Genomic DNA, 25,485 nt, shown 5'->3' with positions numbered 1-25,485 from the left:
TTGTTCAGATATAACTCAAAATGGTAGAATTGAGAACTTGTGAAGACTAGCCATAGAATTCTATGCCTGGAAGATACAAAAAGAGAGACAGTGACTATCTCTTTCTATCTATCACTATCTCTATTTCCCTCTGTCTCACTCTCTCTCTACCCTTCTTTTTATATGCCACTATCTCTATCTCTTTCTAGTTTCATCCTCTCCATCTCTTTTTATCTCTCTACCTCTCTATAAATTTCTCCATATTTCATTCTCTCTCTTTTGTCTCCACATCTCTTTTTCTGCCTATATTTCCTTCCATATCTCTTTCTTTGTCTGTCTATAATTCCGTCCATTGCTCTCCCTATGTCCTTCTATGTCTCTCTGTGTTTCCTTCGATCTCTCTCTTTCTCTCTCTATATTTCCCAGTATATCTCTATATCCCTCTCTTTTTCTACATGCACCTCTCTCTCTATCTCTCTCTTTCTCTCTCTATTTCCCTCGAATATGGACCAACCGGGCGGGCCACTCTGAAATCGCAGACGGACAGTCCTGGTTTGGTATGGTCTAACTGGTTCCTGGTCCAAAATGAAGAATCTATTAGCTCTATCTCTCTCTCCATCTCCCTATATCTCTCCCTCTATCTCTCTCTATTTCCCTCTCTCTTTATATATATTTCTATTTATCTCTCTAGATTTCTCTCTCTTTAAATATTATTTTCTCTCCAGATTTCCCACTCTCTCTTTAAATATATTTCCCTCTATCTCTCTATTGCGTGCAATTTCCCTCCATATCTTTATCTCTTTACACATCCTTCTATCTCTCTCTCTTTAAATATCCTTCTCTCCCCCTCTCTAGATTTCCCTCTATTTCTTTCTCTCTTTATATATCCTTCTATGTCTCTCTCTTTAAATATCCTTCTCTCCCCCTCTCTAGACTTCCTTCTATTTCTTTCTCTCTTTATATATCCTTCTATCTCTCTCTCTCTAGATTCCCTTTATCTCTCTCTCATTAAATATCCTTCTATCTCTCTCGCTGTAAATTTCCCTCTATATCTCTCTCGTTAAATTTCCTTCTCTCCCTCCCTCTCTCTCTCCAGATTTCCTTCTATCTCTCTCTCTCTGTAGATTTCCCTTTATTTATCTCTCTCTTTATATATACTTCCATATCTCTCTTCATTATATATCTCTCTCCCTCTCTCCCCTTGAGCAGGGCTGATCTAGCTCGACTCGTTTCAGAACCGGACCGAGTCGCTAAATCGTTCTACCGGTTCGGGCCGGTTCGGGCCGGTTCAGTCATCGAGGGACTTTTCCCGCCAACGCGATCTTTCTCTCTCTGTAGCCGGCGCGCTCTACTATAAATACCACCCCTCTACAATTTTCAGAAGTTTTTAGGCAGTGAGAGTCTCTCACCATGGAGAACGGCGCGATGGAGCCGACGAAGCTGCCTGAGCTCAAACTAGGTAACGCCTCTTCTCGATCCTCCGGATTTGCGTTTAATTTTTGTTTTTCTGTATACTTTACTTGTTGAATCGAAGGTTTGATCGAGTTTTTTTTGTTTTTTCTGTTGTTTTTCAGACGCGAGGCAGGCGCAGGGGTTTATCTCGTTCTTCAAAACGCTTCCTCGTGTATGAACTTTCGATCTTCTGCTTTGATAATTGTTTTTTCGAGTGTTTATTCGTTCTGTTGATTGTTTCCGTTTGGTATGCTTGTAGGATCCGAGGGCTGTGCGCTTCTTCGACCGTCGGGTGAGTGCGATGAGTCTTTCTGTTTATTCTTTATGTATGCGTTGTTCCATTAGTTCGTGATGGTTTTGTGCTATCCGCGAAGCTGATGTCTTTAGCGTGATTTATATTTTGTGGTTCTTAAGTTTTTCTCATTATTTTTTCTGCGATCGTTTCTCAGGATATGTATTTCGTTTTTCTCTTAATAAGTTAATGATCCTTCTCACATTAACAAATATTTAGGTTATTGACGATGTGTTAGGAAAGTGGAAACTTGTCTAATATTTTTTGAATGTCACTCTATCTAATATTTTTTGGTTCGACTCATTTCTTTTTATGAGACACCAGAAAGCGTTAATATTAACAATAATTTCTTATCTTTTCGTGACATCGTTGTAAAACTTTAGAACTTTAACCTAAAATTCTGTCCTTATTGTTGAGCGATTATCGATTAAATAAACTTGCCCGTTTCTTACATTCTCATTTTCTGTTATTACGGAAAATTGCAGTGCCATTTTATGTATTAATAATCAGTCTCCCAAACCTTTATGACATAATGGAGTTTTAGGATAATCTTTTCTCTGGAGAATTCTTTTGAGAATCGAACTGTCACAATAAAACTACTTCAGTACCTGTATTTCTTATTTCCTTGGTAGCTGCAATGTCCTCCCCGCATCAGCAATGATGCAGGTTCTTGATGATGTGTTAGGAAACTGGAAACTCTACTTATGTCTCAAAACAGTTTCAGCTTCAAATCTGCAAGGATTCCAAACTGTTAAAAGTTTTTATTTGTCCTTTTCTATTTTGTAAACAACAATTACGCATAAGTCTGAGCGTTATGAGATCTTGAGGTAGTTTCCGTTGACTTTTGTTGCTACTCGCAAGCATCAGATGTAAATCTTTATTGCACCCCGGTTGAAAAATCAGCTGTTGGCTTGTCAATAACTTGTACCCAATTGCAGTGGCAGCTGCATAAGAGAAAAGAGGTCCAAAATCCATGAACGTATATATAAAAGTGGAAAGCAAAAATATTTTTATCCAAGATAAGGAACTCTACAAATCTGTTGGCGACTAAAATATCTTAAGATGAAAAAGGAGGCAGTTGCAGAGACAAAATAAAAGCGTGAACAAAGACAAATTGAATGTCATCATTTTTCATTAAATTGCCACTTAGTCATGTCTTATGAAAAATTATTTGATGTGTTCTAATTTTTTGTGCTTTATGGATATGGCTATTATTTGCACCATATTATAACTTATATTATTTCATAAAAATTGCTGGTATTTAAACGAGCACTGGGTTGTTGAAACTAAGTTTTCTTCAAACTCTTGAATCGGATCTGTGTAGAGCTCCTTAACCATTTTGTAAAACATTATGAAACTCTTGAATATCTGCTGAACCAACGTTTTTTTTTTCTTTCTCTGTATAGTACATGATTTCTTGATTATCCATCAATTTCTTGCTTTGAAGAGTACATGTTCCAACTATGGCATCTGACAATAAATTTTGGTCTTAATATTTTGAAAATCAATTCATGCTCTGGATGCTGGATCAGGATTACTACACTGTTCATGGCGACAATGCCACGTTCGTCTCCAGTACCTATTATCATACTTCCAGTGCATTGCGGCAGCTTGGCAGCGGCTCCGACGGTATTTCAAGTGTCACCGTAAGCAAGAACATTTTTGAAACTATTGCACGTGATCTCCTTCTAGAAAGAAACGATCACACTTTGGAGGTCTATGAAGGTAGCGGATCAAATTGGAAATTAACCAAGTCCGGAACTCCGGGAAAACTTGGCAGCTTTGAAGAGATCTTGTTTGCCAATAACGACATGCAAGACTCGCCAGTCATTGTTGCTGTGTGTACCATCGTCCGAGAAAATCAGAGCACTGTAGGGTTAAGTTACATTGATATGTCTAAGTGGAAAATAGGTATTACTGAATTTCTTGATGATAGCCAGTTCGCAAACACTGAGACAGTCTTGGTGGCTCTTGGCTGCAAGGAGTGCCTATTGCCAATCGAAAATTCCAAGTCGGCATCGACAAAGTTATTGCATGATGCTCTTAACAGGTGCAGTGTCCTTTTGACCGAGAGAAAGAAGACTGAGTTCAAGTCAAGGGACTTGGTGCCAGATCTTGGCAGAATTGTTCGAGGGTCCGTCGAGCCCGTGAAGGACTTGCTATCTGAGTTCAACTCTGCGTTGGGGGCACTTGGCGCGTTGCTTTCCTATGTTGATATTCTTGGAGACGACCGAAATTATGGTAATTATACAATTGAAAAGTATACTCTGGGAAACTATATGAGGCTAGATTCTGCGGCTGTAAAGGCGCTCAACGTTTTTGAGAGTAAGACTGATGCAAACAAGAGTTTTAGCCTCTTTGGACTGATGAACAGAACCTGCACGGCAGGCATGGGTAAGAGGCTGTTGAACAGATGGCTGAAACAGCCGTTGCTTGATGTCACTTCAATAAACCAGAGGCTGGACGTTGTTCAAGCATTTGTTGAACACGCCCCTCTTTGCCAGGGGCTGAGGCAACAGTTGAAGAGAATCTCGGATATCGAACGGTTGACGAGTAGTTTGAGGAAGAAGTCTGCCAATCTGCAGCCTGTAATCAAGTTATATCAGGTAATTGATAAGACCCCCAAGTAGTGTCCGGCACTTGTCCTCGTTAATGCCAACGTTGTCAACCCTCGTTGAGGTACCGCGTTGATGGTTTCTAAGCTGGTTGAGGAGAATGATGAAGGACGGTTGAGAACAGCGTCAACATCTCATCAACATTGTCCCACCTATAGTTCCGGATCGTCCCGGACGTGGACGATGGACGATGGACGGACGGGACGAATTTCGTCCCGTCCAACGTCCGGATTCAGTGTAGGGACGAAGGACAGGACAAATTTTCGTCCGACGGAATAAAAACCATCCCTTCCAGTCCTCTCAGACGAATTTTCGTCACGCCTGGGGAAAAAACTGTCCGGTCCCTCATCCCGGACGAAAAAACCGTTTTATATTTTTAACATATTAATATAGAATTTTCTAAGTTTTTTAGGGAAATACGGAACACAGAGAATGCAAATGGACATATGTACAATTATTTCTGAGCATGCGTCTGCTTGCATGCGCAATAAAATACAGGGACTTCAATGCAAATTGTCATAACGAGGCCACGTGGCTACATCTCAACCGTCGGATGTGAATCCGGCGGTTTTTCGTCCACATTCGTCCGTCCATCATCCGAGACCTCTGGACGGATCGTTTTTTTGTCCCACGGTGGTCCTCTGGACGAATTTTCGACCCGAATTTCGTCCATACCCTTGGACGGGACGATTTTTTCATCACGGGACGAAAAAATTGTAACGTCCGCAGTCCTGAACTATAGTCCCATCTCAATGCGATAACCCAAATAGATAGATAGAGATCTAAGTACTTAAATACTTAAATATATATCTGTCTATTTGGGCCATCGCATTGAGTTTGAGAACTTCGTTGTTCTCTTCAACATCATGGAAACCTCAATGTGATGACCCAAATAGACGGAGAGATATCTTAGTATTTAAATTGATGATTCCTTGTGGTTGGCACTGACCGACACCCGGGGACGGTTGACGTTGACCTTGACGGAGTCATCGACAAGTCGTTACCCGGATGTCAACATCAATGATGATTGGGCATACATAACCCTATCCCCATGCCATTCAGGGCTATTTCTGTCATTTCAGACCACAAGAGGTGTTTTGTTTTTTTAATTGTGAATTTAACAATGTAATTTTTCTATATTTTCGTTGTTTTTTGTTGTCCAGTCGAGTATAAGGATTCCACATATCAAAGACGTATTGCTTCAGTATGAAGGGCAGTTTTCTAACGTGATAAAAGAGAATTACATTGATCCGTTGGAGTATTGGATGGATGAAGATCACTTGATAAAGTTCATCTCTCTTGTTGAAGTGTCTGTTGATCTTGACCAGCTAGAAAATGGCGAACTCATGATATCATCAGGCTATGACCCTAATCTAGCAGAGCTGAAGGAGGAGCTTGAGACCGTTGAAAAACAGATACACAGCTTGCACCGGCAGACAGCTGAAGATCTCGATCTAACGGCTGAGAAGACTCTAAAACTAGAGAAGGGGACGCAATACGGTCACGTGTTTAGAATTACAAAGAAAGAAGAACAGAAAGTTAGAAGAAAGCTCAACAGCAATTACACCATCCTGGAAACACGGAAAGATGGAGTTAAGTTTACAAACTCGAGGCTTAAAAAAATGGGAGATCAATATCAGAAGGTGCTCGATGCCTACTCCAAATGCCAGAGAGAAATCGTTCTTCGCGTGGTTGACACGTCGGCCACTTTTTCGGAGGTTTTTGATTTTTAACCTTTCAATCTTTGGGTTTTTCCCCAAATTTTCTCACACGTGCCTATACAGGTCTTTGAAGCGTGTGCCGGGATACTTTCTGAACTGGATGTGCTTCTGAGTTTTGCTGATTTGGCTGGTAGCTGTCCAACTCCTTACACAAGGCCTGATATTACGCCCTCGGTAAGAATAAATAAATCGTGGATTAATCTTTTGTTTCGATTTGATTTTTTTTTATGATCATGTGATTGGATGATTTTCAAAGGAGGAAGGGGACATTGTTCTTGAAGGCAGTAGACACCCATGCGTGGAGGCCCAAGACGGCATTAGCTTTATACCTAATGACTGCCGCCTCGTGAGTATTTAGCTTAATGGATTATCTTTTAAGACCTCATTTTTGTAGGTGAATGAGGAAGAACTTATAGATTATTTGATTTTTTTTCTTTAGGTTCGCGGAAAGAGTTGGTTTCAGATAATTACCGGTCCTAATATGGGTGGAAAGTCTACCTTTATTCGGCAAGTGAGTTTGTCGTTCTAATTTTTCCTTTTTTATTTTTTTGACCAGACTTTTGAATTATATGTTTGACTCTATCACCTTGTTTGGACATTATTTTTTTCAAAACTCTTTTACAAAATTGTGTTAAATATTAACCTGAACTCGGTGATTGTAATCTAAATTAATTGGATTATAATTGGATTCTATTTTGATTATTAATGGAACACGAGTTGTTTTGTGCATCGTAGGTTGGTGTAAACGTTCTAATGGCGCAAGTTGGGTGTTTTATTCCGTGCGATAAAGCGACAGTTAGCATTCGTGACTGTATTTTTGCTCGCGTGGGGGCGGGAGATTGCCAGGTTTTTATTTCTCAACTTCGATTTTTTCAAATTTTTAATGTGTCGATTGATTTTACGGTCGTTAATTTAATCCGTTATTCCAATGTCAAAAATAAAATGTTATTCGTGTGATTTTAGAAAAAATAATTTTGCCCCGAAGAAACGTCTTGATTAAACTAACTTTGACATCGGGGAAAATGAAATTTAGTTTTTTATTTATTACTGATTTTTGTATTTTCAGCTCCGTGGAGTGTCTACCTTCATGCAAGAAATGCTTGAAACCGCATCAATCTTAAATGCCGCAACGCAGAACTCTCTGATAATTATTGATGAGTTGGGCCGAGGCACATCCACCTACGATGGATTTGGTATCTTCTTTTTTCATTTTTTTGATTTTCGTTTATTTATGTCTAAGATTGCCGCCCATGATGGGTGACCACCTTAAATCACTTTTCAAAAAAAAAAAAAAAGATTGCCGCCCATGATTATATTCTACTACATTCCTTATGTATAATTATGTATTATTAATACAAAAATTTATTTATTTCTCGTGATTAATGATTTCAGGATTAGCGTGGGCCATCAGTGCGCACATAGTGGATCAAATCAAAGCTCCTACGCTATTTGCCACCCACTTTCACGAATTGACAACGTTAGGGCAAGGAGATATGGATTTTAATTCTGAATCTAGATCTTTCCAAGAAGTAGAAAATTATCATGTGGGAGCCCATATTGACCCATCAACTAGGAAGTTGACGATGCTATATAAGGTATTTATCTCTCTGATTCTTTTTTTACCTTGCATTATTTGAGATTATATAAACTTTTTTCTTTATATTGCTTCTGGAAATGTGTATTCTCGGTTGTCAGTTTGTATGACAGAAGACCAATATCAAGACTATTTTTCAGCATCAAAAGAATTTTTGATTTATTTTTAGATCAATTTATATTTATTTGAGAATAAAAACCAAATTATCATTTCAATTGTTACTTTTTTTGTTATCTTGCTTCCGGAAATGCATAATCTCAGTTATCATTTGTATGACAGAAGAATTAGAGCATAACTATTTTTCAGGGTCAAAGGAATTTTGATTTATTTTGAGATCAATTCCTATTTATGTAGAATAAAAACCAATTATCGCTTCAATTATTACACTCCCAATTTTTTTAGAATCGAATAAAGTCGAGCAAATAACTCGAGGTGGAATTTCCCAGCTTCCTTCAATTTGTTCACTTGCTTTCTCTGGGTTATTTTAAGTTATTTTGTTTATGTAAATAAATAGTTGCAGCTATTTATTAATTACAGAGAAACTAAGACAAGAATAATTTTCAGGGTCACAAAAATCTATAATTTTTATATTAATTTTATAAGTGGTATTTTTTTTATTTGTTTCATTTCCAATCTTTTTTTGTGATTGAATCAGGTTGAGCCAGGTGCCTGTGATCAGAGTTTTGGGATCCACGTGGCAGAATTTGCCAACTTCCCGCCCAGCGTTGTTTCTCTGGCCAGAGCGAAAGCCGAAGAACTTGAAGATTTCTCTTCAACAAATGTTGAACTGGACACCGAACAGGTACCCTCTCACTTTATTACTATAATCGTAAACAAACTAAGAGTCTTTAACTTAATAACATTTCTACTCTTCTTCCTCATTCGTGTTCTTCGCTCCCGCTCCTAAAGTCGCTCGTCTCGCCTGAATCTGAATCTTCATCTGAATTGACTTCGTAACATTCATCTTCAATGGTGATGGTGCGAGAAATAATTGTTAGATTTTTTAATGGATTTTTTATTCGCAGTTTATTAACTCCTGTATAATAAATTCAAAATTACTCCACGACTTTCCTGGAGGCCTACAATAACTTGCATATTTTTTAAATCTACATTCAGTTCATTTACAAATAAAAATAACTTATCATATTTGGGTGATTATCAGTGTTCTTGGAGAACAATCATTCATTATTATTAAAAAATTTCGGACAAGTTTCTTAAAGTTGAGTAAAAATTTTATTTTTTTGGACCGGCATTATTTTTAATGTTCTATTGATAGGCTGTGGGTAATAAGCGGAAATGGTGTTGGAACGACGAGGACGTGGCGACAGGGGCAGAGAGGGCGCATAAGTTTCTGAGGGAATTCTCGAATTTGCCCCTGGACCGGTTGGACCCGGCGCAGATCTCTGAAGAAATTTCCAGGCTCAAGTCCAATCTTGAGAGTGACGCTGGCGGTAACCCATGGCTTCAGCAGTTCTTTGTCTCATCTTAAACTCTTTTATATATATATATATATATATATATATATATATCTCCATCTCTCTATATATATGTAACTATCTCTCCATCTCTCTGTCTACATATATCTCCATCTCTCTCTCTATATAACTATCTCTCCATCTCTATGTCTACATATATCTCCATCTCTCTCTCTCTCTATATATATCTATCTCTCTATCTACATATATCTCCATCTCTCTCTCTCTATATATATATATTTCTGTCTACATATATTTCCATCTCTCTCTCTATATATATATCTATCTCTCCATCTTTATGTCTACATATATCTCCATCTCTCTCTCTATATATATATATCTATCTCTCAATCTCTATGTCTACATATATTTCCATCTCTCTCTATATATATATCTATCTCTCTGTCTACATATATCTTTATCTCTCTCTCTCTATATATATCTATCTCTCCATCTCTATGTCTACATATATTTCCATCTCTCTCTATATATATCTATCTCTCTCCATCTCTATGTCTACATATATTTCCATCTCTCTCTATATATATCTATCTCTCCATCTTTATGTCCACATATCTCCATCTCTCTCTCTCTACTTATCTATCTCTCCATCTCTCTGTCTACATATATCTCCATCGCTCTCTATATATCTATCCCTCCATCTCTCTGTCTACATATATCTCCATCTCTCTCTATATATATATCTATCCCTCCATCTCTCTCTATATATATATCTTCTTTCAAATATATCTATGTCATCTTCCATATCTCTCTCTATATATCTCCATCTCGCTTTTTCTTTATATAGATATATACACTCTTACTCTCATTTTCTCTCTTTCTCTAAATATCCACCTCGTTCTTTATATATATTATCTATATTTTCTCTTTTATATATATGCATAACTATATTTTCTTTTATGCCTTCTTTACATATTTTCCCTCTCTACCATTCTATCTGTATCTATTTATATCTTTCTCTAATTACCCATCTCATTTTTAATATATAAATCTGTCTGTGTAGATATATCTCTCTCTCGCTTTATATATATAACTACATTTTGATTTCTCTCTCTTTCTAACTATATATAACGCCTCTTATTTTTTGTGATTGAATGCCTGGGGATGCTGCTTCCAGTTTTTTTCTCTGCCTTGGGATGTAATTCCAATTAAGAGAGTTTTTTTGCCATCATCTTCTGAAAGTCGATGATCTATTTTTGTAAAACCATATAAATCACATTCCCATGTTAATTTTTTGCTGATTATTCATGTCCCCTTTATATCTATCTCTTCCAATTTCTCCCTTCCATCCCTATCACTGTTCATATCTAATGTAACACCAAAGTGTATAGGGTGATATTTAGAGAGAGAAATTAGAACTCTCTCTCTCTCTCTCTCTCTCACATATCCAAGTCCTGCATTATGAAAGTTGAAACCTTGTTTTGTGGCCCTCCATGTAAAGGAAATGACCCATCATTCATTTGGGTGCAAAGAGGGTTAAGATAGAAAGAGAGATGAAACTAGTGTTCGCCCCGGCCGATATCGGATATCACACAAATTATCGAAACCTGATATCAGATACCGAAACCTGTAACGAGAATTGGTATCCGGATATTGATATCTGAGATCTGCTTATCAGTTTGAAATCTAGGGGTGCATTGTCCCATATGGAAGAAAATAAAAGATATAAAAAGCAGTAAATTGATGAAAATGAAAACGTACTGTGAAAGAATTGCGCTCTAGGAATCATGTCTTTAACAGTGCCGACCTAATCAATCTGCAAATAGAGTTTGCGAGATCAAGTCCATAGTATGGATTTTGATATTTCTATGATCTCAACCTGTTCTACTTCATTCAATGTCGATTCGTTGATTTTACAATGATTAATGTTGTTTGTTTGGAGAAGAAATAGAAGTCCTACACGTTTTATATATTTATATGTTTCACAGTAAGACAACAAACTATTTAAATTATATTTCATATTAAGAGGGGAAAAACACCATTCTGCATCCCATTTGTATGTCCACTTTGAAGCTTGCAGAGAATTCCAAACAGGAGGTCTCCAATAAGAGAGAAACTGGGATGAGATGGGCAGAGACATAGAGGAATCCACAAGTTCCTCTTTCTCTCTCTATTTCTATCATACATAAAAAGAAAAGTATTTCAATGTGTTAATCATCTATAGAGAGAAGTCAATTTAAGGAGTCCTCAACCTCATTCAATTTTCCTATTTCCAAAAAATTGACTAATTCTAATCTTATTGTGAATTCTAATCTTATTGTATTCAGATGGCTAGAATACAGATAATAAGATAATAAGAAAGGGGACTCTATCTTATCTCACCAAAAACCATGACCCTTCTTCCACAAACACATTATATGCAAAGAATTTAGGAGACAGATGATAAGGAAGAAGGAAGAAAAAATAAAAAAAATAGAAGATGATACATAGAGAGAGAGAGATGAGACCAAATCAACTATCCATCTCGACTCGTGTGGTTAAACTATATACGGATGGCTTAGAGAGAGAGAGAGAGAGAGAGAGAGAGAGAGAGAGAGAGAGAGAGAGAGAGAGAGAGAGAGAGAGAGAGAGAGAGAGAGAGAGAGGATGGCTATATATAGAGGGAGGAAGGGAGTAGAGAGGAAGAGGGGAGAAAGATAGAGAAAATGATAGAGGTAGAAATAGAGGTGAAACAGAGGAAAACAAGTATTTTCCATAACCCCAGTCGGTTGTCCATTTCTAATCGTATGGTGAATTATATACATAGAGAGAGAAAGGTAGAGACAGAGAGAGAAAGAGAAACATAGATAGAGAGGGAGATAAATAAAAAGAAACAGAGATAGTCCGAAACATAGAGGGCATGGGGGAAAGAGAGAAAGGGGGTAGAGAGAGACAGGGAGGGAGAGACAGACACAGAGAGTGAGGGGTAAACAAAGAGTCCAAAAGAGAGATAAATATACAGAAGCAGAGAGAGACAAATAGGAAGATGCAGAGAGAAATAGACAGACAAAAAGGAGGAGAGAGAAATAGACAATTAGGCAGGAGGGAGTGAGAGAGAGATAAAGGGAGGGAGAAACAAATAGACAGAGAGGCAAAGAGAGACAGATAACAGAGGCAGAGAAACAGAGAGAGAGAGAGAGAGAAATAGATGGAGTTAAAGAAAGGAGGAGAGAGAAATAGATACAGGTAGAGAAAGAGGGAGAAAGAGAAATAGATAGAGGTAGAGAGAGAGAGAGAAATAGATAGATGTAGAGAAAGAGGGAGAAAGAGAAATAGATAGAGGTAGAGAAAGAGGGAGAAAGAGAAATAGATAGAGGTAGAGAAAGAGGGAGAAAGAGAAATAGATAGAGGTAGAGAAAGAGGGAGAAAGAGAAATAGATAGAGGTAGAGAAATAGAGAGAGAAAGAGAGAAAGAGAGAAAGAGAGAGAAAGAGAAATAGATAGAGGTAGAGAAATAGAGAGAGAAAGAGAGAGAGAGAGAGAGAGAGAGAGAGAGAGAGAGAGAGAGCTAGGCAACTGGGAGAGAAGGGGGGGTAGGATGGAGTGTGATGCCAAGGGAGACAGGCTTGATCTGGAGAGCAGGGCTAATGGCGAGGAGGGCAACGATGCAGTTTCTAGGCAGCCGCACTCCCCACACGTTAACAGACTCCAGCTCTCTGCACTCCCTCACCACCTTCACCACCCCCTCCTCTGTCACATGTCTGCAGCACCACAGCACAATCGCCTGCCCAAAAAAACAAATAATTTAAAATTTTTAACTCAGTAAATATATGGATCATCACAGACCCTTTAATGGGTTTTACTTTAATCATGGCTATTTATTGAAATTTTGAAAAAAAATGCAAAATTTTTATTATATTGCATTTTTTTTTTAGATCACATGCAAGAACAGAAAAGGGAAAATTCTGCTAGTCATGGAGCCTGATTAAACTGGGCATTTCAAACTGCCATTTTTCCTCCATGAATAGCCTCTGTAATCACTTTTAAGATGTACTTCTTTAAGTCATACTGAAGAAAAAATGGCATTTTCTTGCTTGTTCTGGTGTACATTCTCTAGAATTCGGCTACTTCTACTGTTTGACTCTCAAAAAAATTCCTCGTTGAGGAAGAACTGGCGGGTTTCAATTGGGCTGACACTAGCATAAAAATAGATGTTTTCTCGGAACAAATTTCATGGATGAATCAGTAAAAAAGAGCTTAAACAGATTTTTCAGCCATCTAAAACTCAGAGATCTGGCCTCTCTACAGCCCAGATTTCTCTGGCTCTAATTTCCGGAGAGAGTTTTTAATTAATTAAAGTGGAAGCCACGATCAATGAGTGTCCGAGTAAAATCGCTTTGACTTTTGCAGATTTTTTTAATTTTAATTCCTTCTTTATTTACATTGAGAACGCATTCTGTGAAAAAATGGAAGGGATGCATCAGACTTTGAGAAATGTTAAAATCTGACGCATTCTTGTCATTTTAAACAGAAAGCACCTTCAATTTATAAAAAAATAGTCTTTTTGTTTCTGCCCTGTTTCCTCTGGAACTTTTTCACTTGAATTTTAAAGAAGAAAAACTTTAAACCACCTACTAAAACAAAATCCATATCAATGTATAATTGTATACAAGTTTTTTGGTTTCCGTTGGTGCAAATTCAATAACCTCAAATAAGTTATATTTGATAAGTTTATAAAGAGAGAGAGAGAGAGAAAAAAAAATTATATTTGAAGAAATAATTTGGTTATGAGGACTTTATAATTTCCCATGAAGAAATATAGAACCTACTGAAATAAATTGGTCATTCTAAAAGGGAATGTGATCTTGATACAATGCCAAACTCCTTCTAGGGGTATTTCTATCATTTCAGCCTCTTGGGGGCCTCTTTGTGTCTATTCTTGAGAGATAGGATCAGGGAGAGGTTGAGCCATGGCAGAAACTTCAGTTCATCAATCTGTGCTGCTATCCCAGTGGGAGCTTTACAACTAGTTAAAAGAAATCACCCTAATTTGGAAATGATCAAAATACCCCTCATGGTTCAAGTTCTGAATATACTCTTGCCATAAGATGTAAATCGCCAAAATGTCGGAACGGCTCAAGTGCCAAAGATACTTTTGAGGGGTAAAGGGAGAGTAGAGTCTATTTGGTGGAAATGACTGAAATGCCCCTAATGGGCTTGAGTGCCAAAGATACTCCTGGGGGTAAAGGGAAGCATCTATTTAAGGGATATCACCCTAAGATTGAAATGATCAGAATTCCCCTTTGTAGCTTTAAGTGTGGAAAATATTCCTGGGTTGAAGGTGGGAGAGCTGCATCTGTGTAAGGGAAATCACCCTAAATGGAAACGACCAAATGCCCCTCGTGGCTCGAGTGCTGAAGATAATCCTGGGGGTTGAGGGAGTGCTGGATCTATTTTAAATGGGAATCACCCAAAGATTGAAATGACCATAATGCCCTTAATAGGCTTGAGTTTCAAAGATAATCTTGGGGATAAGGGAGAGCTGCACCTATTGTAGAGAGATCGTCATGAGAAGAAAATGACCAAAATGCCCCTAGTACCCTTGGGTGATGAAGATACTCCACGAGGAAAATTCAGTGCAACATGTTAAGTGTCTATCCCCAATTCGTTAAGTGCTGTAGCTTTCCTCCAAGGGGGTATCGTATTGTATCAAACTTTATAACACAGATATCTCCATTTGTTATTATCATAGAATTTTGGAACGAACAAAAACTGAAGCAAAATTTTAGTTGACTGAGCACCTATTAAAAAAACTAAAAATGTACCTTTAGATGTGGACAGTTGGCCGCAATAGCCGACAACGATCTGTCGGTAATGAATGTCCCTCCCACATTCAAATGCCGTAATGATCTTGCTTTTGTCACCTGCATTTAGTCTCAGATGAAACCAGAACTCTCCAACAAATTCAAGAGAAAAAAATATTTTCAAGAAACAGGCAGGCTATAGAGAGAGTCTGCACGTTTTAAACTGAAAATCTAAATCTTTATGAATTAATTTTTAAGTAAGCTTGATCAAAATAAAGAATTACCGAATTGTATATGACATTTAAACATATGAACCTCTTAGAGTGAATCAGGTATACATGGATTTCTTTTTCAATTTACTAAACGAAACACATATTGTCATTGTTTGAATCTGAGGAACTCAACATCCTGAAGCATTTTACCCTAAAGGAAACTGAGTCACAAAAGTTAAAAACCTAAATTATTAATTATCGTTTTAACGAGAGACCTGTTAAGGGTTAACAAAGTATCAAAAAATTTAGCATGGATAAAGGAGGAAATTTGTTACTTTGATACTGATATTGAAGTCCGCATGGCATTTTGTTCACCAATTAAGGATTAAAACCCGAAAAATCAAATAGCAATGTAAAGTCGTAACTATAAAACCAGTGACCCAGTTGTGCTGGGTTTATCAATCACCCGTTGAAAATACAGTTTTTATCCTGAGAATAGGGGAAGTAAACTCTGTGCGGCGTTTTCCTCAACAAGTAACTTGATAGAAAAAAAAGGTCAAATACCAATATAACATCAAAATTCCTGAAACAGAGATAGATTTCGGTTGAATTATCAGTTGTCCATAGAAAATAAAGTTTATGACCTGAAAAGGGGAAATCTGAACTATTTGACATTTTTCAGGATAACTAATTGGATACAAATCATAACTTATGATAAGTAATCCACTTCGCTTGATTTCTCAATTATTCATGGAAAATTAAAATTTGTTGTCTGAAAAGGGGGAAAGTTGAACCCAGAGGAATTTTCTTCAAACACGTGAATCGGTAAAAGCCAAAATTCGAATACAGTGCTAAACCAATTATTCATTCTCTGTTGGATTATTCAATTACAAAACGTAGTTTATTTCCAGAACAAGGGGGAAATCGAACTCCTTGTGAAATTTGCCTTGACACATAAATCAGAGAAAAACCAAAAATTCAAGTACAGATTAAAATCAGTGATCTAATTGGACTGGATTAATCAATTATCCTCTCACGATTCATCAAACAAAAACCAGCCGACAGGAAACTTTTTATCGTCCAATAGCAAAACTGGAATCTTGGTTCATCCCAGAATTTATACCTAATCCATAAGCTTAAACCATGGATTATACCAATTTAATCACTTATTTTAAAAATATAACACATTTTACATCAATTTTCCTGAAAATCTGGGCAGACAATGTCCTTACCAGTTGAATTACGCCATCATCTGTAATCCCTGACATGCCCCAGAGCGAAAGGGAGGTCAACTTGCTGATACACTTGGCCAGTGATATATTGTACAGACCGTTGTCCGTAATTTGGCACCCCCAGCAGCTGCGGGAGCTGGAGAAAAAAATAAACATAATTCAAAATGTTGAAGCACAACATCCTGCGTAAAGATGAAAAGTAGCACCCTTGATATAAGCTATAACTTTTAGCTCTGTTGGAAAGCACTTGAATCTAACACAAATATTTGCATCTGGGATAAAAATTGGCGCTAAAAAAATTCATTTTACTGCTTAAAAAAGGGCTTCGCAAGGCCAAAGTTTGAATCTTTTTTTAAGTTCATGAAGTGCCCATGTCAGACCCCTCAGCTACCCTCCCAGTAGATTACAAAACAAAAAGGAATTGTACAAGTCTGATTATGATTGGTATTACAAGAAGATTATGATGTTAATGATAATGATGGTGGTGGTGGTGATAGAGAAGAAAAAGAATCAGAATAGAAATTGATGATGACGATGTTGACAATGATGATGATTATTATGCTGATAATGGTGGAGGTGGTGATACTGAAAAAGATTGATCAGAAGAAGAAGAAGAAGAATTAGATGAACAAAAAGAAGACGATGAAGAAGAAGAAAACGAGGAGAAAGATGATGATGATGATGAATCAGAATATGAAGATGATGATGACGACGATAATAAATCAGAATAATAATAATAATAAGATGATGATGATAATGACGACAATAAATCAGAATAAGAAGAAGATGATGATGATGATGATGACGATGATGAGGAAGATGATGATGATAACAAATTAGAATTAGAAGATGAGGAAGATGATGATGATATTGAATCTGAATAAGAAAGCGATTAAGAAGAAGAAGAAGATGATGATGATGATGATATTGAATCAGACTATGAAGATGAAAATGATGGCGATGATGAATACAAATAAGAAGAAGAAGAAGATAATGATAATGGCATTGAATCAGGATAATAAGATGATTAAAATGATGATGATGAATCAGAATAATATGATGAAGAAGATGATGGATCAGAATAAGAAGATGATGAAGATGATGATGGATTAGAATAAGAAGAAGATAAAAATAATGATGATGACGATGGCGATGATTTTATGATGGGGAAGATATGACGACGATGATGATGATGGTGATGATGTCATGATGAGGAAGATATGACAACAATGATGATGGTGATGATGTCAGGATGAGGAAGATATGACGACGAAAATGATGACAGTGATGAGGCCATGATGAGGAAGATATGACGACGATTGTGATGATGGTGATGATCTTATGATGAAGAAGATATGAGGACTATGATGATGATGATGTCATGATGAAGAAGATATGACGACGATCATGATGATGATGATGATGTCATGATGAAGAAGATATGACGACGATCATGATGATGGTGATGATGTTATGATGAAGAAGATATGATGTCGATCATGATGATGGTGATGATGTCATGATGAAGAAGATATGAAGACGATCATGCTGATGGTGATGATGTTATGATGAAGAAGATATGAGGACTATGATGATGATGAAGATGATGTCATGATGAAGAAGATATGACGACAATCATGATGATGGTGATGATTTTATGATGAAGAAGATATGAGGACTATGATGATGATGATGATGATGTCATGATGAAGAAGATATGACGACGATCATGATGATGGTGATGATGTTATGATGAAGAAGATATGATGTCGATCATGATGATTATGAAGATGATGTCATGATGAAGAAGATATGACGACAATCATGATGATGGTGATGATGTTATGATGAAGAAGATATGATGTCGATCATGATGATGGTGATGATGTCATGATGAAGAAGATATGAAGACGATCATGATGATGGTGATGTCATCATGAACAAGATATGAGGAATATGATGATGATGATGATGATGAGAGGAAGAAAGGAGTACATGTCGAGTTCGCGGAGGCTGTAGGCGCAGGAGACGAGACGGGCAGTGGATTGATCGTCCATTCTGTATCCGGTGAAGCTGAGCCGCTCTCTCCTCGCCAGCGATCTCCTCGCCCCCTTCCTCCACTTCCTGCACACCGCGCTTGCCCTGCGATCAAGAACTTGATCATGATCATCTCATCTGATCTGGCAGCGAAGAAGAAGAAGATGGTTACTTCCTCCCCAACACCTTCCCCATCTCTTTTTCCACGAACAAGATCATGCTGATCATGATGATTATGATGATGAATATAGCGATGATGATGGTGGTGATGTTCTGCAAGGAAGATGATCCTTCCCCAACATCTTCCCCCTCTCTTTTTCCACGAACAAGATCATGCTGATCATGATGATTGTGATGATGAATCTGACGATGATGATGGTGGTGATGTTCTGCAAAGAAGATGATCCTTCCCCAACTTCTTCCCCTCTCTTTCTCCATGGATAAAGCTTACATCGCTGACCATGATGATGAAAATTCTCTCGCTTGCTCTATCTCTCTTTCTAAAAGAAGAAAACTTGAGACCCATGAAAGAAAAGGAGAAGGGAAGAAGATCTACTGATCATGATTCACGCAGAAAGCTTATGATGATGATGATGATGATGATGATGATGATGATCTTCACCATGGAGGAACCTTTCAGACATGATGACGATGACGATGATGATGAGAATTATATCGATTGCTCTCTCTCTAGACCACAAATTTAAAAACCCATGAAAGAAAAAACGTGAGGAAGAAGAAGATGAAGATTAGAGCAAAGCTACTGTGCAAAATCCTTGAAAGAATCGAGCAAGGTGATGATGTGCGCCAACACGTCAACCGGTAATCTTTCAATCTCCGTCTCTCTTCCATCTTCTTCCATCTTCTTCTATGAAAGGAGATGAAGAACAGCAACTAGAAGAAGAAGAACAACAACAACAAAGAAAAAAAAAGAAAGAAGAAGAAAGAAGAGAGAGAAAGATGAGATTATTAGAGAGAGAAAAGAAGATGTTGACACGAACCCGTCATCAAAAGGCAGAATGGAGTTGAGTTGACTGAATCGACAACACCCAAAAACCGCCACGTGTTCTGCCGTAGAGAAAATGACAGAATCCGACCTTTCACCTGACTGCATGTCGTCATCATTCAGCCATACAGGGAAAAATCTAATGTTCATTATTTATCCCATTGGTGGGAAAAATATTTGTTTTTATTGCTTTCTTTTTTTAATCCTAAAAAATCTGTATGTGTTTCTTGAATTTACTTCTGCCAGTTTTTTTTTACAAGAGGAAGGACTTTGGTGTGTTTAATTGGTTGCTAGAGATGAATCCCCTGATTACTTTCATCGTTTTGATTTTTAAAATTATTATTTAAAGTAGATTCTTATGTTTTCTTGTAAATAAGAAAATATTTTTCTAATATGAAATCTGATAAGTGCTCCAATCATTTTTATTACTTTCTTGTTAATCCTAAAAAATCTTTATTTTTCCTTGAATTTACTTTTACTTGTTCTTGAATTTTTCACCTGACTGCATGTCGTCATCATTCAGCCATAGAGGGAAAATCTAATGTTCATTATTTATCCCTTTTGGTGGAAAAAATTTTGTTTTTATTGCTTTCTTTTTTTTAATCCTAAAAAATCTGTATGTGTTTCTTGAATTTACTTCGGCCAGTTTTTTTTACAAGAGGAAGGACTTTGGTGTGTTTAATTGGATGCTAGAGATGAATCCCCTGATGACTTGCATCGTTTTAATTTTTGAAATTATTATTTATAGTAGATGCTTATATTTTCTTATACATAAGAAAAATATTTTTCTTGAATATAATCTGATGAGGGCTCAAATCTTTATTACTACTTTCTTTTTAATGCTAAAATATATGTATGTGTTTCTTGAATTTCCTTTTGTCATTTCTTTTACAAGATGAAGAACTTTGGTGTGTCTAATTTGGTGCTAGAGATGAATCCGCTGATGAATTTCATCGTTTTCAGTTTTTAAATTATTTTTTAAAGCAAATGCTTACGTTTTATTATATATAAAAAAATATTTTGCTTATGTATGATCTGATAATGGTTCTATTCGTTATTACTGCTTTCTTTTTAATCCTAAACAAATTGTATTTTTTCTTGAATTTAATTTTACTTGTAATTGATTTTTTCTTGAAGGACTTTGGTGTGTCTGATTTGGTGCGAGAGATGAATCCCCTGATGACTTTCATCTTTTTCATTTTTTAATTATCTATTTAAAGTAGATGCTTATGTTTTCTTCTATATAAGAAAAATATTTTTCTTCTATTAATCCCATAAGGGTTCAAATCATTGTTACGACTTTCTTGTCTGTCCTAAAAAATATTTTTCTTGAATTTACTTTTACCTGTTATTTTACAAGATTGACTTTGGTGCTTTAGATGAACCCCATTGTTTTCATTTTTTAATCATTTTTCATAGTATATGCTTATGTTTTCATATATATAAGAAAGATATTTTCCTTATTTATTATCTGATAAGGGCTCAAATCGTTGTTAATTTCAGTCATTCAGGATCAATGCTTTCCAGTTAATCCTGAAAATTCTGTAATTTTTAAATTTATTTTTACTTTGTTTTTCACTAGAGAAAGGACTTTCGCTTGTCTAGTTTGGTGCTAGAATTGTATTTTTTATTTCATTTTATTCTAATCACATTTGATAATAGATGCTGATGTCACTATATTGATATGACCCATGGTTATAAGCAAGATAGATTTTGAGGTGGATCAGAGGTATTGGGCCTGGATCACATTGACTAGTGAGGGACCGAGTGAAATGACTTGACGTTATAGGATGTCTAAAAAACCCTAATTGTGGGCAATAAGTGGGGGTGCTTTTCTCATACTCGAGATTATTATTTCAGTTGTGAGTCTGAGTTTTTTATATTCCACAAAATTTAAGGTCACTGCCTTCCGAATTTGAATAAGGCAGTAGTTAGTTCAATGCAAACACATTCCTCATTGGGCATCCACCTATCCTTTGCTACATGTGTTAAGAATATGTCTTCCTAGATCTCCATTACTTTGCAAGAGTTGTGTTGAAATATTAAATGAAAATAAATGGCATTCCTTAAAACATGTATCCCATCTGTTAAAGCATCACTAATGCTAGTGTTCAGCTATTCTGTCAGGTCAACCCAACTTACTTTCTGGTTAACTAACTTGACCTTCCCAAATAGGGTATAACTGGAATGGGTTTGCGCTACTGACCTTTGGATTGTCTAAGATAATCCATTCACATGGGAAGCAATTTGGGTCAGGTCAACTTCCTGTCAATCCCCACCCAGGATCCCAATGGCATCCTAATAGTATTGTAATGAAGAGAATCCACTATTTTTATGTATTATTCTCCAACATAAAATCCATTTTTTGGTAGAAATAGTCTTCACCAAAAAAAATTAGTTTTTTTACTACAGCAGAAAAAACAGTGACATTAAAAATAATGTGCTGTGATTCATTGGTTAATTTTTTTTCCCCATAGGAAACTCAGATACAAAGCATAGTCAAGGGATCTGATGTCACTTGTAAACCTGGAACGCTATGCCTCTAGTCTTCCTTCAATATGTGGTGGGTTGGGCTTAATTACAGTACCAATTACAATTTTGATATAATTCCCAAACTTATAGAGACGATTCTCACCTTTCCACCAACTCGCCCTTAAGTTAAAATTCTTGAGCTAAACTGATCCAAAATATCTCGCGATTTCATAAAATGGAACCATTTATTAGGACCCAAACTTCATAATGGATAGTTTTGAAGGCTAAAATATTATAACATTGGCGCTCCATTATGTATCATCTAAGACCATGTGTAGTAATCATTGAGGCACTTCATGCAATCATTGAGGCACTTCATGTGTATCATCTACCTTCATGCAATCTGATCATTTATTTTTTAACACGGTAAGTTTAAAAATCATAAAAATACAAATAGTATTTCGCATATTTATTTGATACTTTAAATAAAGCATTATTTGAAGGCCAATTATAAGATAGGTAATTTTGGTGAAATCTTATGGTGATTTCTTATTTTTTAATATTTATTTGATACTTGAAATAAAGTATATCTTAAAGGCCAATCATAAGGTAGATAATTTTGGTGAAATTTTATGGCGATTCTTATTTTTTAAGATTGATTCATTCAAATTTCATTTTAAATAAATGTAGAGAAGATATATTGACTATTTTAAGATTGCTTCATCATGTCAATAACAAAAAATAGATTACAATGTTTTGTGTTTATAAATGTTTTCTCGACAAATAAACTAGTAGACTCACATGTTGTCTGGAATTTTCAGCTAGCACGCATTGCACGTGGCTCCCATTTTAAAATATGGTACGCATAGATTCCCAATGAGGGATGCAGTACCTAGCTTATATTTAGACCAAGTAATTCTAGTGTCCATTCCTATCATCAGATCCCATAAAATTCAACTTTTTTTTGGGAATATATCAGACTGTCTATGATTGAGGCATAACCTAGTAATTTCAAAGTGGATATCTTGATTAATAATTTTCAGGTTACACAAGCAGAGATTTCCCAGTAGAAAATTATATTTTAGGAGACTTGTCTGATAGTATAATAAATCTTAGCAAAAGAAGAAGAAAATATATCATTGATAGATAAATTATATTATGGACTTTGTTGATACTTCAACACAAAAAATGGTAGATGCATAGAAAAATAATCAGGTATATTTTTACATTCCATTACAATAGTTTATTAAAATGCGGCCACATTTCATCGAGTTCTTGAGCCATAGCACTAATGTGGAAGAATGATAGCAGGTCACACACACCCATGATATTTTAAAACCAGATCGACTCAATCCAGGCTCAATTGACTCAATTAAGTTTGGGTCATTCTAAAGAATCCAGGTTAACTTAGTTTGGAATGATCGACTAAATTGAGCCTGGATTGACTCAGTCCAGGTAGATTCAACTCAGTTGTATTTGGGTGGACTTATTCCACTTGGTGTTAAGTCGACTTTGTATCTAATAGGCCATTAGCTCAATCCACTAACTCATTGGGCACCTCCTAATACCTGGTCACTTGTCGGCCTGCTTCACACTCCTCGTGAACTCGATGCACAAATCCTACAAGCCTATAAGTATGAAAACATTTAAGACATTTCTTAAAACTTACATAATCATATAACTGTAAAATTCCCCGAAAGTTCTACAAATTTTACTAAACATGTAAAAAATACAGAATAATACTGGGATTTATTTCATACACAATATTTTATTTTCTCTTCTTAAGTAATAAAAAATGGAAAATCATATACTTATCCATGAATAATGTAAATGAATATAACAATGATAATTGCATTAATTTAAGAAATTAGATGCATTGATGATGGTAAATGGTATGTAAATTCATATAATGAATACATGTTGTCATACCCTCTGCTTAGATCATTCCTAGTATTGTGGCAATGAAAGTACATGTATAAGGTATAATGCTTAGGCATACCTCCAAGATGGACATGGGTTGAGCATCTATGGGTGATGACACCAATATCACATGGCTCATCCCTATTCTCAGGCAATCTCTCTCGTCCTTTATTGTCTCTCTACTGGTGGTAATTAAGTTGGAAATAATTAATAGTTCTTGTTATCTTCCTATTGGCTACCGAAGAATCTTATTTCTCTTTAGATGTATATCCACCATGTTGATTCAATAGAATCTATATTTATAATCACATTCATATTCATCTTTATCATGATCCTCATTAGCTCCCGGGAAGAGAAAAAATCATTTCCAGTCCCTTCTCTAGAGATCTCTTTTCTCTCATCCTATCCATGGAACCAGCGATAAGTTCGAATATCTTGTTATTTACACAGTTTTTTCATGCCTACTTAAACCAAAAAAAAATTTTATCTTATGTTGGATGATAATCAAATAAGTTGATTAAACAATAAGTCTCTCTGCTAGTGGTGAAGTTTGACATAAATAGCTTAGTTTTGTCCATGGTCCATCCTTCTACAGGTATAATCATACAAATAAGCTTCTTTTTTTTTGAGTAATGATCAATGAATTTGATTTATCGATAATTATATTCATTCTCATATTCATATGTATATTTATTGTCATCCTCGTATCTCATGAGCTGGTACCAACACTCAAACTCGAAGTAATTAATAACTCTTTTTTTTTCTCCTAACTTATCCTTGTTTGTCTTGATCATCACCTCTCAGGCCTTGGGACCAGCAGTGAAGCTGAATATTTTAGTTAATAACTCTTGTTCTTTCCACTAACTTCTTTACATGTGATAAACTTAATAAAGTTCTCTCTATATGATAGGCAATGAATCAAGTTAATCTATCAAAAAAAAAATTATACATAATCATCTTCATAAGCAGCTTCCTCATCACTACTCAGGCCTCCGAGCCCCCAATGAAGTTGCAAGTGATTAATAGCTTGTGCTCTTAGCATATCTTCTTACCGAATCAACAAAATTAGCATATCTTTCTACCAGTTACTATCAATCTGAGTTGTTTAACTGTTCATTATCCTCCTCATCCTCTTCATACCCATCTTCATTTTCATCATGGTCTCTCAGACACTGGCATAAAAGATGAGATTGTAAATAATTAATAACTCATGTTCTTATTCATATCTTCTTCACATATAGTCAAACAAATATCCTTCTCTTTAGTTGAATGGCAATCATTCAAAGTGATTAACGGAAAATTATCTTCGCCTGTTGGATTTTAAGCGCCTGCAACTGATTAAACCTGCAGCTGATACCATGGGTGCTCCTTTTCTTAATTTTTTTCTAGGCAGGTTTTGCCTTTCATCATCATCTTAATCTTTATATGCATCTCTATCATCTTCATCACCTCTCAAGAGGCTAAAAACTCATGCACCACGCCGTCCACCTCAATCATGGTGCACCCCGGTCTCTGCCGAGTCCTCCTCTCCTTCATCCTCGCCCTGGCACGAGCAGCTGCCTCAAACTCTCGTTTCGCTGCACGGGCATTGGCCAGGAGAAGATACCCACCAGCATCTGTGGAATCCAATGCCACCACCTCCGCCGCCGCCCTCTCCGCCACCTCCAAATCTCCATAACTCTTGCTCGCAGCAAGAAGCGCACCCCAAACTCCGGCATCTGGCTTCATCTTCAT

General features: G+C 36.4%; 3 protein-coding genes across 4 annotated transcripts in view; 1 reads left to right on the top strand and 2 right to left on the bottom strand.

Annotated features, from left to right (window-relative positions):
- The first annotated feature begins 1,355 nt into the window (after window positions 1-1,355).
- On the top strand, window positions 1,356-10,414 carry MSH2 (MUTS homolog 2). The gene is made up of 13 exons (XM_078575321.1): window positions 1,356-1,438; window positions 1,554-1,603; window positions 1,691-1,723; window positions 3,256-4,329; window positions 5,502-6,056; window positions 6,123-6,233; window positions 6,316-6,405; window positions 6,499-6,570; window positions 6,795-6,905; window positions 7,126-7,252; window positions 7,452-7,654; window positions 8,309-8,455; window positions 8,930-10,414. The coding sequence occupies exons 1-13, from the start codon at window positions 1,390-1,392 to the stop codon at window positions 9,140-9,142; spliced, it is 2,835 nt and encodes a 944-aa protein (XP_078431447.1). The 5' UTR covers window positions 1,356-1,389; the 3' UTR covers window positions 9,143-10,414.
- Window positions 10,415-11,823: 1,409 nt separating this feature from the next.
- LOC144702889 (F-box/RNI-like superfamily protein) lies at window positions 11,824-19,331 on the bottom strand. 2 transcript variants are annotated; one of them, XM_078574893.1, is made up of 5 exons: window positions 19,118-19,331; window positions 18,312-18,458; window positions 16,317-16,452; window positions 14,894-14,992; window positions 11,824-12,852 (listed from the first exon to the last, which is right to left on the bottom strand). In XM_078574893.1, exons 1-5 carry the CDS (start codon window positions 19,213-19,215, stop codon window positions 12,637-12,639), a joined length of 696 nt encoding a protein of 231 aa, XP_078431019.1. In that variant the 5' UTR covers window positions 19,216-19,331; the 3' UTR covers window positions 11,824-12,636. The 2 variants fall into 2 exon arrangements, with proteins under 2 accessions (XP_078431019.1, XP_078431018.1); XM_078574892.1 differs by lacking the exon at window positions 19,118-19,331 and adding an exon at window positions 18,526-19,109.
- Window positions 19,332-24,941: 5,610 nt separating this feature from the next.
- The window catches only part of LOC144702888 (pentatricopeptide repeat-containing protein At2g42920, chloroplastic-like), a 2,544-nt gene continuing 2,000 nt past the window's right edge, over window positions 24,942-25,485 (bottom strand). The window contains exon 2 of the mRNA XM_078574891.1: window positions 24,942-25,485. This exon is cut by the window's right edge and continues 577 nt beyond it. Coding sequence (XP_078431017.1) covers window positions 25,204-25,485 — 282 coding nt within the window. The 3' untranslated portion in view covers window positions 24,942-25,203.

Source organism: Wolffia australiana, chromosome 5 (genome assembly GCF_029677425.1).
Source record: "Wolffia australiana isolate 7733 chromosome 5, ASM2967742v1".
NCBI classification, from domain to species: Eukaryota; Viridiplantae; Streptophyta; class Magnoliopsida; order Alismatales; family Araceae; genus Wolffia; species Wolffia australiana.
Note: the sequence above shows the minus strand (reverse complement) of the source record. Positions and strands in the feature narration are given on the sequence as shown.

Coding starts and splice junctions, on each gene's coding strand:
- LOC144702889 (XM_078574892.1), bottom strand. CDS start 18,791: ATGGAGAAAGAGAGGGGAAGAAGTTGGGGAAGGATCATCTTCTTTGCA. Junction 16,453..18,311: donor AGCCTCCGCGAACTCGACAT/GTACTCCTTTCT, acceptor TTTTTTCTCCAG/CTCCCGCAGCTGCTGGGGGT. Junction 14,993..16,316: donor ATGATGGCGTAATTCAACTG/GTAAGGACATTG, acceptor GACTAAATGCAG/GTGACAAAAGCAAGATCATT.
- MSH2 (XM_078575321.1), top strand. CDS start 1,390: ATGGAGAACGGCGCGATGGAGCCGACGAAGCTGCCTGAGCTCAAACTA. Junction 4,330..5,501: donor CTGTAATCAAGTTATATCAG/GTAATTGATAAG, acceptor TTTGTTGTCCAG/TCGAGTATAAGGATTCCACA. Junction 6,234..6,315: donor GGCCTGATATTACGCCCTCG/GTAAGAATAAAT, acceptor TGATTTTCAAAG/GAGGAAGGGGACATTGTTCT.